General features: G+C 53.0%; 1 protein-coding gene across 2 annotated transcripts in view; it reads right to left on the minus strand.

Annotated features, from left to right (window-relative positions):
- Window positions 1-4,434: 4,434 nt before the first annotated feature.
- The window catches only part of GOLGA3 (golgin A3), a 31,607-nt gene continuing 22,568 nt past the window's right edge, over window positions 4,435-13,473 (minus strand). For both annotated transcript variants that reach the window (XM_080650384.1, XM_080650383.1), the window contains exons 17-24: window positions 12,407-12,604; window positions 11,330-11,446; window positions 10,965-11,104; window positions 10,349-10,481; window positions 10,051-10,173; window positions 9,032-9,196; window positions 8,113-8,276; window positions 4,435-7,555 (exon numbers count right to left, since the gene is read on the minus strand). In XM_080650384.1, coding sequence (XP_080506510.1) covers window positions 7,336-7,555; window positions 8,113-8,276; window positions 9,032-9,196; window positions 10,051-10,173; window positions 10,349-10,481; window positions 10,965-11,104; window positions 11,330-11,446; window positions 12,407-12,604 — 1,260 coding nt within the window. In that variant the 3' untranslated portion in view covers window positions 4,435-7,335. The remainder of the gene's footprint in view (window positions 7,556-8,112; window positions 8,277-9,031; window positions 9,197-10,050; window positions 10,174-10,348; window positions 10,482-10,964; window positions 11,105-11,329; window positions 11,447-12,406; window positions 12,605-13,473) is intronic.

The following is a 13,473-nucleotide window of genomic DNA, read 5'->3' on the forward strand; positions in this document are numbered from 1 at the left end:
CACATGATTTTACTCATTTGCAGACTATAATGAACAACATAGTAAACAAAAATAGATCCAGAGACATAGAAGCATGGAACAGACCTTTAAACCTCAGAGAGAAGGGGGAGGGCAGAGAGATCAACCAAAGGGCTTGTATCTATGCATATGAGCATGACCAATGGACACAGACAATAAGGGGGAGGGCAGGAGCAGATGGGGAGAGGCCAATGGGAGAAAAAGGAGACATATGGAAAACTTTCAACAATAAAGAATCCTATCTAATAAAAGAGTAATATGCAAATTGACCATCACTCCAACACACAAGATGGCTGCCCCCATGTGGTCAAAGATGGTTGCTCCCATGTGGACACAAGATGGCCACCACAAGATGGCCAGCAGGGGAGGGCAGTTGGGAGGGATCAGGCCAGCAGGGGAGGGCAGTTGTGAGCAATCAGGCCAGCAGGGGAGGGCAGTTGGGAGGGACCAGGCCTGCAAGGGAGGGCAGTGGGGGGTGATCAAGCCTGCAGGGGAGGGCAGTTAGGGGTGACCAGGCCTGCAGGGGAGGGCAGTTAGGGGCAAACAGGCTGGCAGGGGAGCAGTTAGGCATTAATCATGCTGGCAGGGGAGTGGTTAGGGGGTGATCAGGCTGGCAGGCAGAAGCAGTTAGGGGCAATCAGGAAGGCAGGCAGGCAAGCAGTTGGGAGCCAGCAGTCCTGGATTGTGAGAGGGATGTATGCCTGCCCGTTTAGGCCTGCTCATATCAGGATCGGGCCTAAATGTGTAGTTGGACATCCCTCGAGGGGTCCCAGATTGGAGAGGGTGCAGACTGGGCTGAGGGACACACACCCCCATGCACGAATTTTGTGCACCGGGCCTCTAGTCTCTCTATATAAAAGGCTAATATGCTAAGTGTCCAACCGGTCCCTATGATGCGCACTGACCACCAGGGGGCAGACGCTCAACCCAGGAGCTGCTGTGACGCACACTGGCCAATTACAGAGAAACGGCACCTCAAACCTGGAGCCCACAAAGCAACACTCGGCTTCCCTGAAGCGGGACACAGCCCCCCCCACCACTCCGGAGCGACAGCCCACCAGACCCAGCCCACATTGCCGAGACCCCATGGTGCAAAACGTGGTCCACAGCAAGGCCAGCCCAGCCCCCAAATGGTGGCTGTGGGCGCCGGGTAATGACATCACGTAGCAACGCCTGGCTTCCTCCTCTCCCTAGCAAAAAAGATAGTGCATTGCATCAACATGTTGTCATTTTTTTCCCAACCCAACTTGGTGATTCCATTAGGTATTTTTACATCAATCCTGAATATTTCCTTCAGATCCTGAAAATGGATACAACATCAAACACTGAGTCAAGCTCTGGAAGCTCGTTGCCAACGCGTGTATGCTGAGGAATGCGAAACACATCATGGGAAATTGAGGGATCCAGATTAAGAAGCCCCGATGTCTGACGTAATAATCCACTGACATATGGTCGTACCAGCCACAATAAAGAAAAGGTTTTTATAAAATGTTCCAAAGATGGTAGAATGGTAAATGAATCAGCTGCAATTGCCGGTATTAAAAACAATACGGCATGCCTTAGCTGGTTTGGCTCATTGGATAGAGCTGTGGTCGGCAAACTGCGGCTTGCAAGCCACATGCGGCTCTTTGGCCCTTTGAGTGTGGCTCTTCCACAAAATACCATGGCCTGGGCGAGTCTATTTTGAAGAAGTGGCATTAGAAGAAGTTTAAGTTTAAAAAATTTGGCGCTCAAAAGCAATTGTTGTACTGTTGATATTTGGCTCTGGTGACGAACGAGTTTGCCGACCACTGGTAGAGCATCGGCCTGTGGACTGAAGGGTCCCAGGTTTGCTTCTGGTCAAGGGCACATGCCCAGGTTTTGGGCTCGATTCCCAGCGGGGGGCATGTATGAGGCAGCTGATCGATGAATTTCTTTCGTCATTGATGTTTCTATCTCTCCCTCTCCTTCCTCTCTGAAATCAATAAAAATATATTTAAAAATAACAATACAGCAAAGTCAATTATTTACTGGTATAAGAATAGTTGTGTGGCCCTGACTGGTTTGGCTCAGTGGATAGAGCGTCGGCCTGCGGACTGAAAGGTCCCAGGTTTGATTCCAGTCAAGGGCATGTACCTTGATTGCGGGCACATCCCCAGTAGGGGGTGTGCAGGAGGCAGCTGATCGATGTTTCTCTCTCATTGATGTTTCTAACTCTCTATCCCTCTTCCTTCCTCTCTGTAAAAAAATCAATAAAATTTATATTAAAAAAAAAAGTTAAGTTCTGCGCGAGATATATTTTGACAGATCCCTCAAACCATGAACGTTTAACAGATGCTATTAATCATTCTGTAGTGACTATTACTCCTGAAGGTTGTCACAATTACTTGATGAATATGTATATGAAATTCCCAGGAGCGGTAATTGGAGAACTACAATAAGGGAAATTATAAGTAAATAAGTATTTCTGAAGTTAAAAAAGTATTTTGTTTATTACTATGTACAGGCAATATTTAATTGTAACAACTTTGCATAAGATTTATTTTTGTTGCAAAGCTTTTGAAATTATTTTGGTGGAAAAATTTGCTTGGCAGAAGGATGAATTTGATTTGCAAAAGAGTGATTTTTGCTTTGCAAAAGGGTGAATTTGAAGTGGAAAAACCTGTATCATGGAGTTTTAGCATGAATGATGCCAGTTTGGGCCTGTGGTTTTTCTGCCCTTTAAAAAAATTGTTTTTTTCAGAGTGCAGAATGATTTATTCCAAAAAATTGCAGAAGAGAGACACTCATCTTGAAAATATGCTTTGGTGTTAATTCTGTTGGGACAGATCTTCCCTTGAACACACTCTGCTGTACTGGAGTCTTACTGTCTTGTGACGACTTTTAAACACTTAACTGATTCCCATTCGGGAGCAGCAAGGAGCCATGTTCAAATCCACTGGGTCCAAGGAGAGTGCCGTGTTTCTCAGAAAAGCACCTTCCGTCTCAGAAGAGTGCATAAACAGTTTATGTGACATCAGCACAATTTAGATTGAGACGACACGTAATTAATCAAATGTAAAAAATGTAATAGGAGCCCTGGCTCCTGTGGTTCAGTGGTTAGAGCATCGTCCTGTGCACTGAAGGGTTTCGGTCAAGGACACATACCTGGGCTGCAGGTTCGCTCCCTGCCTCCTGTAGGCCACGTGTGGGAGCAACCAGTCGATGTACCTCTCTTACATCGATGTTTCTCTCTCTCTCTCTCTCTCCTTCTCTCCCTTCTACTCTCTCTAAAAGATCAATGGAAAAAATGTCCTAGGTGAGGATTAACAACAAAAAAATAACAGGAAGAGATACTGCATTGTAGAATAAGATACTCAGATGTGTGAATGTTTAAGGCAGCTGGTGGCCAGAGCAGGCGTCAAGGAAGGGAGCCTGGGTTCTCAAGGTTTAGTTATAGTAACAGTCACAAGAAAAAACCAGTGCCCCGTCCAAAATCACACTGATCACTGTTCTGGTGTGTACATCTCACTGAAGACTCTGTGTCTGGATCAGGGTCACTCTTCTTGGTCAAGAATAAAGTATGAAAGAAGTGAAACCCAGGAGCCTCAAAACAGACTCAGCCCTGGCCCACGAAGCTCGGCTGGTTGGAGCATCGTCCTGTAAACCAAAAGGTGGTGGGTTTGATTCCTGGTCAGGGCACATACCCAGGTTGTGGGTTCCATCCCGTCGGGGTGTGTGCAGGAGGCAACAATCAATGTTTCTCTCTAAAGATCCACTAGAAAAAAAAAGCTGAGTCAGCCCTAGACGGTTGGGCTGTGGATAGAGCATTGGTCTACAGACCAAAGGGTCCCAGATTAGATTCCGGTCAAGGGCACGACCCTCAGTTGCAGGCTCCTCCCGGGCCGTGGTCGGGGCACGTGCAAGAGGCAACCAATCCATGTGTTTCTCTCACATCGATGTTTCTCCTCTGTGTCTTTCCTTCTCTCTTCTACTTTCCTTAAAAAATCAATGGAAAACATCCTCGTGTGAGAATTCACACACACACACACACACACACACACAGCTGAGTCAGAGTTACGGTCCTGCTGTCATCAGGAGCGTCAGCAGGGCACAGGGCTGCCAACACCTCAGAACAGGATGCACATGTGGACCCTCTGCAGCTCAAACAGCCAACACCCTTTGCTGCGCCCCCCCCGGCCCCCGCCCCCCGGCCCCGTTCCTGTCGACTCCCCTCCTGAGACTAACTTGCATGTGGCAGCAGGTGATGTGGAGACAGAGAGGCAACAATACGGGCAACTCGAGCCCCCACGCGAAGCTGGATTTCACAGCCTGTCTAAAACTTTGCCAAAACAGTAAAATTCTTTGGAGACAAGTATTTCAACGGAGTACCAACGTAAGGTGAGTGTTACTCCCAATATGTGGAACCCCACCCGCCAATGAAATAGGAAAATCTTTAACAAAAAATAGTTTATTGCACAAAATGTAAGGAATTCCCAAGCACGCTTAAATTTATAAAAAAATCAACATGCTTTTTAAAGTTACAATTTGTGGTGCATGATGATGACATCTTTCCCCTGAACAGTCCCAACCCGAGGACTCCCTTTTATGAGGAAGTTTTTAATAGAAATGAGTAACTTACAACCGAGTGTTCTAGACCCTCTGAAACTTCACCCCAAGGACTCTCTTACAACCTGAGACTCGCCCGGGACGCGGTCATTGTGTGATAAGGCTGAGTGTCTCACACGTCACAGGCCTGTCCACGTCGTGTGGGTCCCTGAAGGGAGGGGCACGCTGGTCCCTCACTCCAGAAGTCTATACACACCACACTTAACTTTCGTTAACAAAGGTACTCATGAAGTAGAAATGTCTGTCACGGTGACCTGCAGTAACCCTAGACCAAGGGAGGCCTAAGCTGCAAGGGGCTCGGGGGAGACTCCGAACGCCCTGGCCGCAGGCCGACCGCCCAGTGGATGCTGCGACCTGGACCCGGGACGAGAGCCTGTTTCACACCCGAAACCAAACGCCTCTGATCCCTCCAAACAGAGCGGGGCAAAAGTAGGTTTACCGTTGTGAGTACACAAAAGTTAATTCTTGTGTTATTATTATTGTATTATTTTTTCCATATGAAATGTTCTCCATACTTTTGCCCGCCCTGTAGAACAAAGCCTCTCAGATCCGTGGCATCTACCTGGTGTGTGTTGTGGAGAGATCAATGATAACGACATTGCAATAGTGTTTTTGAAACATAATAAAAGCAAGTGAAGACATTAGGTGCCCGAGCCAACTTCCCGAGTGAGGACAGGATGGCGCCAGTCACACAGGATGAAGAGGCAAGTACACAGGTGATGGCGAACCTGGTTACACGGACTCTGGACTTGACTGCTGTTTCTCGTGAGTAATTCCCAATTCCGCTGCTGCCCAGAACAGAAGAGCCTTTCCCATCCTGGGAGGGAGCAGTGAGTCCGGTGGAGATAAGCAAGCAGGAGCCACACCCGAAGCCCGGACCAACGCCGGCCAGGCACCGGCTGAGCTGAAGAACGGGCACCGAGGATGCCGGTGGCACAGGAGACGGCAGGAAGCCAGAGAGCAGGTGCGTGCACACGCACACGCACACGGAGGCGGGCGGAGGAAGGAAGGGGGCAAGGACAGAGACAGCCTCCCCTGGATGGGTGCATCCGGGGTCAGCTTTCCCCGAGAGGACACGGTGGCGGTGGCAGGTCTTCCCTGGGGAGTCTGAGAGCCACGGAGGCACGGGGCTGGGGGCCAGGTCTTCGTTTTAAAACTGAAACAAGGATATGCGGCCAGAGTAACTGAGAACATAAATGATCATGTTTCTCTTCCGATGGTACAAAAACAAGTTTGTCAAAAATGCTTTCCAACTTACTATGAAAAGTAGGATACATTTATAATGAGTGTTCAAGTATTTTTTCGAGATTGACCCTGTACAAATGAGAGATGTATTTAGAAGTCCCAATACTTGCTAGGGAACCTTTTTAAAACTCTGAACGTCTTTCCGGTTAACGCTCCTGTATCAATGAACCTCACGACAGCACGTTCTGAGAGAACGCAGACAGCTTCAAAATACCAGTTTCCTCTAGGCCCCTGTGACTCAGTGGTTGAGTGTCAACCTATGAACCAGGCGAGGTCAGGGCACAGGCCTGGATTCTGGCTTGGTCCCCAAGAGGGGGCGTGCGGGAGGCGGCCGATCAAGGACTCTCTCTCATTACTGGTGTTTCTCTCTCTCCCTCTCCTTTCCGCTCTCAAACCAATAAAAATATATACTGTTTTCTCCACAAACGAGACACAAGACACAGCACACGGGCTGGCGTGATGTCGGATCTGGCCGTGTCACCCCCCCCCTCAGAGCAGCAGATCCGCACAGCGTGCACAGGCACCCACCTCACTCTAACTTATTACAATAAATATTTTAGGTTTCCTTAGCAACCTAGGGAACAAACTTATAACCCTCAAGTCCCACAGTCCGTCAGTTTCTGCCGGGTGTAAGGAGTTCAGGTGGGACATGTACAGGTGAACCTCACACACTCCTGGTGTCTGGTCACGACACGACCTCAGACCTGACAGCCGTCACCACGGGGCCCAGCATGTCTCCGATGACCACAGTCCCGGTGGACACTGCCACTTGGGCACAGGAGGTGCGGCCTGGACAAGCCGTGTTGCTTGGGGGTGGGGAGGCCACGCAGGGACTTAAACAGCTGGGCATCGTGCACTTAGACAAGGAAAAGACACTCAAAAATAAAGTGAAACCAAAACAAGAAAGAATGCTCTAAGAGTATTTGGTTTTAGGAGGTAAATAAAATAATTATATTTCTTAAAATATAATTTTCTTACTGACATCCCTTAATCCTACATGTACATTATTTCCTGACAGCAGATTTTCAAAAGGCAATCGAAAAGCAGACAATTCAGGTCATTTTTAAATAATACGGGGACATACTTTTTAAAGATTAGGTTACGATTCTCAGTATTTACATACACATCCTATGGTGGGATGGCTGTGAAAATAAAATAAAATAAAACAATAAAAACCAAAGGTGCAAATAAAATTTCACTCCTGCGGGGAGGTGAAGTGAGGAAGTGGGCCCACGACCAGGTTCCCCAGGACCGGTGGCCACAGAGCAGCGTCTACATCACTGGTGAGGGTTCGCCTCCTGCAAATGACCCCAGACACCTTCTAACACTGTCACTGAGAGCTCAACTAGGGTTTAAGGTTTGGTCACTTTTGGAGAAGCTGGTTGTGATCTGCAGGTGGCTCCCCTGTTATTTCACTCCTTGTAAAGCAAACACAGAACTGAAGTTCCATTGCTGAGGGAAGGGACGTGACCTTGTGAGGGACGATCACACACACTCGGCATGGGGGTGCTCGGCAGAGGCTGTTCCCAGCCGCTCTCTGGAGGTGCTGCTGGGACCGGGTGGCTCGGTGTCTCCTCCGGGGGGGGCCTGGTCGCCCAGGGAAACAGGGCTGGCGGCAGGGTCGCCCTGAATCCATGAGGACAGCGACTCGTGCACAGTGACGGCGTGTGCCTCCATCTGGCGCTGGAGGCTGTCCATCTCCTGCCTGGGGACACAAGAGGCAAAGGCAGGAAGGCTGGTCAGACGCCATCGCTTCCCCAAGATGGACTGAGCCTGACAAGCTTCGACTGGGTGGCCGTTCGCTCACACATCAGTGGCGCCTTCAGGGACCAAAAGAACCTCCCTGTTGGCACTAGCTACACAGACGGCTCACAGAACTGCAGGGACTCTCGACGCTGTTCTCAGCGCCACGCAGAGGCCAACAGGCCGCAAGGCTCTGCACACATGGCTTCCGCTCAGGGACAGTGAGGAAGGCAGAGCTGAGGGGCTCACGTAGCCTCCCTCACAGGGTCAGACAAGATGCCCCCACATGGCCACGCCTTCCAAACAGCGGCCTCATGCCGACAGGGCTTTAAAGGCTCAGGTCCCGGTGACTCAGGGTTTCTCAGAGCCATTTGGCTGCAGGAACTCTCACCTCACAATGTGACCCCTCTTAACACAGACCTGCTTAGCCACGGGTGGGCATTCAATGTTGCAACAGAGACTCTGCCACGTTAACATGTGACTCAGGGACTAAGCGACATGAGACAGAGCCCGCCATACTTCAGTTGCTGGAGACAGCTGTTGAGGTTCCTCAGGGGCTCCTTGCTCACGGCGGGCGGGGGCCTCAGCAGCTCCTCCAGCAGCGAGGCCGGGACGGGGCAGTCGGGGACCTTCACCGGCGTTACGGGGCTGGAAGGGCTGGCCTCGCCTCTCCGTTCCTTTCTCTGTTCATGGAAATGCACGGTGAGCTCTCTGCCCTCACAGGTGCTTCCAGACCTGCCTCCCAGCCCCACATGACCCTGAGAAGGCACATCGGCTTATCTGTGACCACGGAGCAGGCAGCCACAGGGATTCGAGAAGTGCTGGCCTGGTAGACAGCCTTCCTACCGCACACAGGAGAGCCAACCCCAGTCCCGGCCCAGGACAGAGTTGAGCCCTAAATGCGAGCTCCCACGTGGGCCTTTCCAGGAGGCACCACAGCCTGACTCTGAGAGTCCCTAAAACATTAAGTCCATCTTCTAACTCAGACAACTTCCCTTTGGAAGACGACAAACATTGGTAATAAAAGCTCTGAATCTAAGCTACTTTCCTGACCAGGAAACCATGGGGACACACTGAAGAGAGACATACTGTATGCAGACAACCGGAGTGGGGCCGGTGACAGCAGCCTTGGGGTTCCAGGATCCCCAGGCCCAAGCTGTGTCCCAGCCGCACTCGCTGAGGGCCCGGGATCTTGCTAACACAGCATACCAGGGCCTCCCTGGGGTTTACAAAGCCCCGTCAACAAAATGGCGCCTGAACTCATGAAAAGAAGCAAACAATCGAGTAGAAAATAAAATAAAATGACGTGGCCTGTTGTCCAAGCAGAATTCCCCGGCACTTACTTCCACACGGTAGCTGCCGAGTGTGGTCACACAGAACTGTGTCAGAGAACCCGCCCGCACCCCTCAGGCCCGTTCCTGACGGCACAGCTGCTCACCGTCTTGGCCGCGCCGCGTCGCAGGTCCAGCTTGAGCTGCTGGTTCTGCTGCAGCAGAGTTTTCATGTTGTTCTTCAGTTCCGACACTTTCGCCTGAAGCATGAACTTGTCCTTCTGGGTCACGGACAGGTCTTCCCGCATCACCTCCAGCTCAGACTTGATATTCTAAGGGAAGTCAGGTCAGAGTTTTCAAAGCTACAAGATCTCAATGCACAGCAGAGATCTCCGTGTGCCCTAAGTCTAGGGGGACAGGAAAGCATGGGCTGCTGAAGGAGGCCCCTTGCTGGCTCTAGCTCCTCCCAGCAGCTGAGACTAGGATGCTCACAGTTACTCTCACATCCCCCTGTTCTTTTTTTTTAATATTTGTATTGACTTTAGAGAGGAAGAGAGAGGGAGAGAGAGAAAAAAATGTCAATGATGAGAATCATTGACTGGCTGCCTCCTGCACGCTCCCCACTGGGGATCAAGCCCGCAACCCGGGTATGTGCCTTTGCCCGGAATTGAACCTGGGACCCTTCAGTCCGCAGGCTGACGCTCTATCCACTGAGCCAAACCGGTTTTGGCACATCCCCCTGTTCTTACCCCAACGCCAGGGCTTCTGTCAGGAGCCAGTGACGCTGCCCTGACCACACCTACAATGAACCCCAGGGATCCCCTGTGAATCCCGGGCTCAGCTACTGAGAAAGAAGGAAAGTCGATTCTGGTTGTCAGTCAAGCCACCATACACAAGCCACGCTCCTCATCCCCCCTCAGCGGGACTGCCTCAGACGCCACGTGTAACCATGAGTCCTGACTGGTGGCCTCTCACATGTGCTGTGACAATCACGCTACATTTCAGATCAGCCCAGTGGGGCACCAGGCTCTGGTGTCCTCGGCCTCCGTCAGCTGCGTGACCAAGATGCCCTTGTGAAATGGGGTAACAAGGCCTCACGGTTCCCGGTTACCACAGATGCGGCGGGCAGAGTAACGGTGTAAGTCACGGCCATCTAAGGGGAATACGCCTGTTGGGCGCCCCGTACCTGCAGAGCACGCTCGGCCCCGTCCAGCTCCCGCCTGCTCTGCTGCTCACTCAGGTCCAGCTGCTGCCTCAGGGACTGTATTTCTCTCTCCTTCTGATCCACCTCCCACTTGAGGTTTTCCATCTGTAGGAGGGAAGTCACATGAGCAAAAGAATTTCACAGTGGCCTTCTTGCACAAAAAATGCTCTCTGTGTGTCTCGTAAAATGTCACACTTAGGACAAATCCCCGTCCCTGTGCAAGCACAGAGCCCAGCCCTGCAGGCCCGTGAGCTGGATGCAAAGCCGTCCCCAGCATCACCTCTTGGTTGCCCACGGGCTGTTTGCTCAGCTGCTCGTCCAACTGCTGCTGCAGAAGCTGCAGCTGGGTCCGTGCCTCTGAAAGCTCCGCCTGGAACTGGGCGACTTCCTGGGCATGTCTCCCCTCCTGGAGCCTGGGGAGGAAACGGGCCGACACGGTGAGCGTGCCACCGGACACTGCCAGCCCAGTGGTGTCAGCCCACCCTGGGCGAGCTCACCTACTGCTCCCTCTGGCAGGACTGTCGAGGAGCGCTGCATGCACTGTCTCACCTGAGCCTCACAAACCCCCAGGACCACGGTGGGGGGACAGTGTCACAGGGACCACTGTGCATCCCCGCACACGTGCGACAGAGCTGCCCTCCTCAGAGCCGACAGTGAGCCCCGGAGGTGGGCACATCCCTCGCACTGGGGCTCTGTTCTCAGTGCAGGACGAGGGGCAGAGGGGACGGCAGCGTCAGGACTGAAACATGCGGGTGAAGCGCAAGCTTCTTGAGACGGGGTCGGACGTTTCTCCTTCCCAGACCTGCTCAAGGTGACCGGGGTGCTACCTAGACCGGGGGGGAGCCCTGGTGGGGACCCTTTGCCAGCCAGCCTCTCCTCGGCCCATGGACACTCACTGGAGACGTTCGGCCGCCGCCTGCAGCGTCTGCACCAGGAGCTCCTTGGCCTGCAGCTCCTTCTTCACCTCGCTCAGCTCCAAGGTGGCAGCCTTGAAGTGGCGCTGGTTGTGCCGTGCTTCTGCTTTGGCTGCAGCCACCTGGAAGGAGGACACCGGCTTCAGCAGGAGCAGTGCCCTTTGCCCTCACTTGTCCCAATGGGCACCAGGCTCTCCAGCGCCCCCGTCGCCATGACACCTCTGTGCTCGGGACTTGTACGGTAAGTTCCTGGAGGCAGAGGCCTACACCATTTTAGACAATGAAAATGTGCCCTTCAAGGGCTGCACGTGGCAATGCGGTGGGCCCGGTCGGACGCGGCCACACACCTGTTCCCTGAGGCTGTGCACTTCCAGCTTCTCTCTCTCCAGCGCGGCTTGCAAGGCCTGCACGAGCTGCCTCATCTGGCGGTCTTCCTCCTGCTTGCGCTGCATGATGGCCTGAACCTGCAGCACAGAGAGGGGAGTCAGGAAGGACACCAGTGCCACGGCCTGCAAAGCCCAGGACGGAGCAGGGGGTGCAGCATTGGGTGGCACAGGCCTCACAACGTGTTACCACCAAGCGTGGGAAACAGGAAGCATGGAGACTCCATTTCCGGAGACACGATCACACACACACACCTGAGGTGGCAGAAGCACAACCACATGACCATCCTCAAGCCTATGGCCCTCAGGAGGCACGTGAATCAGGGCTGTAAGCAACGCCTCCCCGGTGAGGGGGTGATGCAGGTGGTGAGGCAGCAGGTACAGGTGGGGGGCAGCAGTGCCACACGAAAGTCTGTAAGAGCCCTGGATGCCGTGGCTCAGTGGTTAGAGTGCCGGCCCATGTATCAAAGGGTCACGGGTTTGATTCCCAGTCAAGGGCAGGTACCTGGGTTGCAGGTTCAGTCCCTGGTCAGGTCGGGACATGTGCAGGAGGCCACCAATTGCTGTGTCTTTTTCACATTAACGTTTCTCTCTCTCTCTCCCCCACCCCCACCCCTTTTCCTTCCCTTTCATTCTAAAAATCAATGGACAAAATATCCTTGAGTGAGGATTAACAAAAAATAAAATAAAATAAAATAAGAAGAAGTCTATAAACTCTATGATGGTTGAAAAATCCAAAGCTGCTGATGGCCAGGGAGGACGTCGCTGAAACGCCCAGCTTCCCCAGTCACCAGAGGCTGTGGAGCCTGAGGCAAGGACAAGGTCTGCAGTGAGACCCCATTGGGGTTAGTGCCTTACCTACAGGGCAACTGCCCTGGCTGGGGAAGGACCATCTGGCCCAGCAGGAGTCGCCCACCCCAAGCTCTCCCGGGACGCAGTTACGGGCAGACTCTGTGCATGTTCCCTGCAGGAGCCGTGACAGCTACACACAGACAAGGTAAGCCCGAAAGGCTGCCTCCTCTCCCCGTGGGGAGTCAGTACCTGGAGGTTCAGCTGCACGAGGTCGGCCTCCCTCTTGGCTAGCGCCGTCTCCAACACGCTGTTGTGCTCCCGCAAAGCCGCACTGGACTGTCCGAGGCCGGTGAGCTTCCCTCGCTCGTGCTCCAACTCCAGAGCCAACTTCTTATTTGACTCCTCAAGGCGCTTTATCTTCCTCCTAAAGCCTCTGGATTCCTGAAGCTGAAACAAATCCCAGCGAAGTTACACAGTCACCAGAAATGGGAACAGCCAGCATGAAACGCAGCGACAGGACACAGCGCACCACACCGGGTGGGGCAGCGCTGTCTCGGGGCCTGATGGTCATGTGGGATCTTTAAAAGTCCAGCCTGTCTGAGCCAGGCTCCTGGGTATTTGCAACAAGAGTGAAAGAGTGCCCTGGCCAGTGAGCTCAGTGTCCCCCTCTCCCTCCCTTCCACTCTCTCTGAAAAGCAATGGAAAAAATGCCCTCAGTTGAGGATTAACAAACAACAAAATAAAAGAGGATATTCGTCAGGAGCACAGCTGCCACAAGCCCTCCGATGCCCACCACAGGGAGGCAGTGGTCACTCGTCCTGGCTGGAGGCAGGTGTTACAGGTGAGGGGGGAGTCCTGGCTGGAGGCAGGTGTTACAGGTGAGGGGGGAGTCCTGGCTGGAGGCAGGTGTTACAGGTGAGGGGGGAGTCCTGGCTGGAGGCAGGTGTTACATGAGAGGGGGGAGTCCTTGCTGGAGGCAGGTGTTACAGGTGAGGGGGAGTCCTGGCTGGAGGCAGGTGTTACAGGTGAGGGGGAGTCCTGGCTGGAGGCAGGTGTTACAGGTGAGGGGGAGTCCTGGCTGGAGGCGGGTGTTACAGGTGAGGGGGAGTCCTGGCTGGAGGCGGGTGTTACATGAGAGGGGGGAGTCCTTGCTGGAGGCAGGTGTTACAGGTGAGGGGGAGTCCTGGCTGGAGGCAGGTGTTACATGAGAGGGGGGAGTCCTGGCTGGAGGCAGGTGTTACATGTGTGGGGGGAGTCCTTGCTGGAGGCGGGTGTTACATGAGTGGGGGGAGTCCTGGCTGGAGGCGGGTGTTACA

This window comes from Plecotus auritus (assembly GCF_963455305.1).
Source record: "Plecotus auritus genome assembly, chromosome: 13".
Classification (NCBI taxonomy): domain Eukaryota; kingdom Metazoa; phylum Chordata; class Mammalia; order Chiroptera; family Vespertilionidae; genus Plecotus; species Plecotus auritus.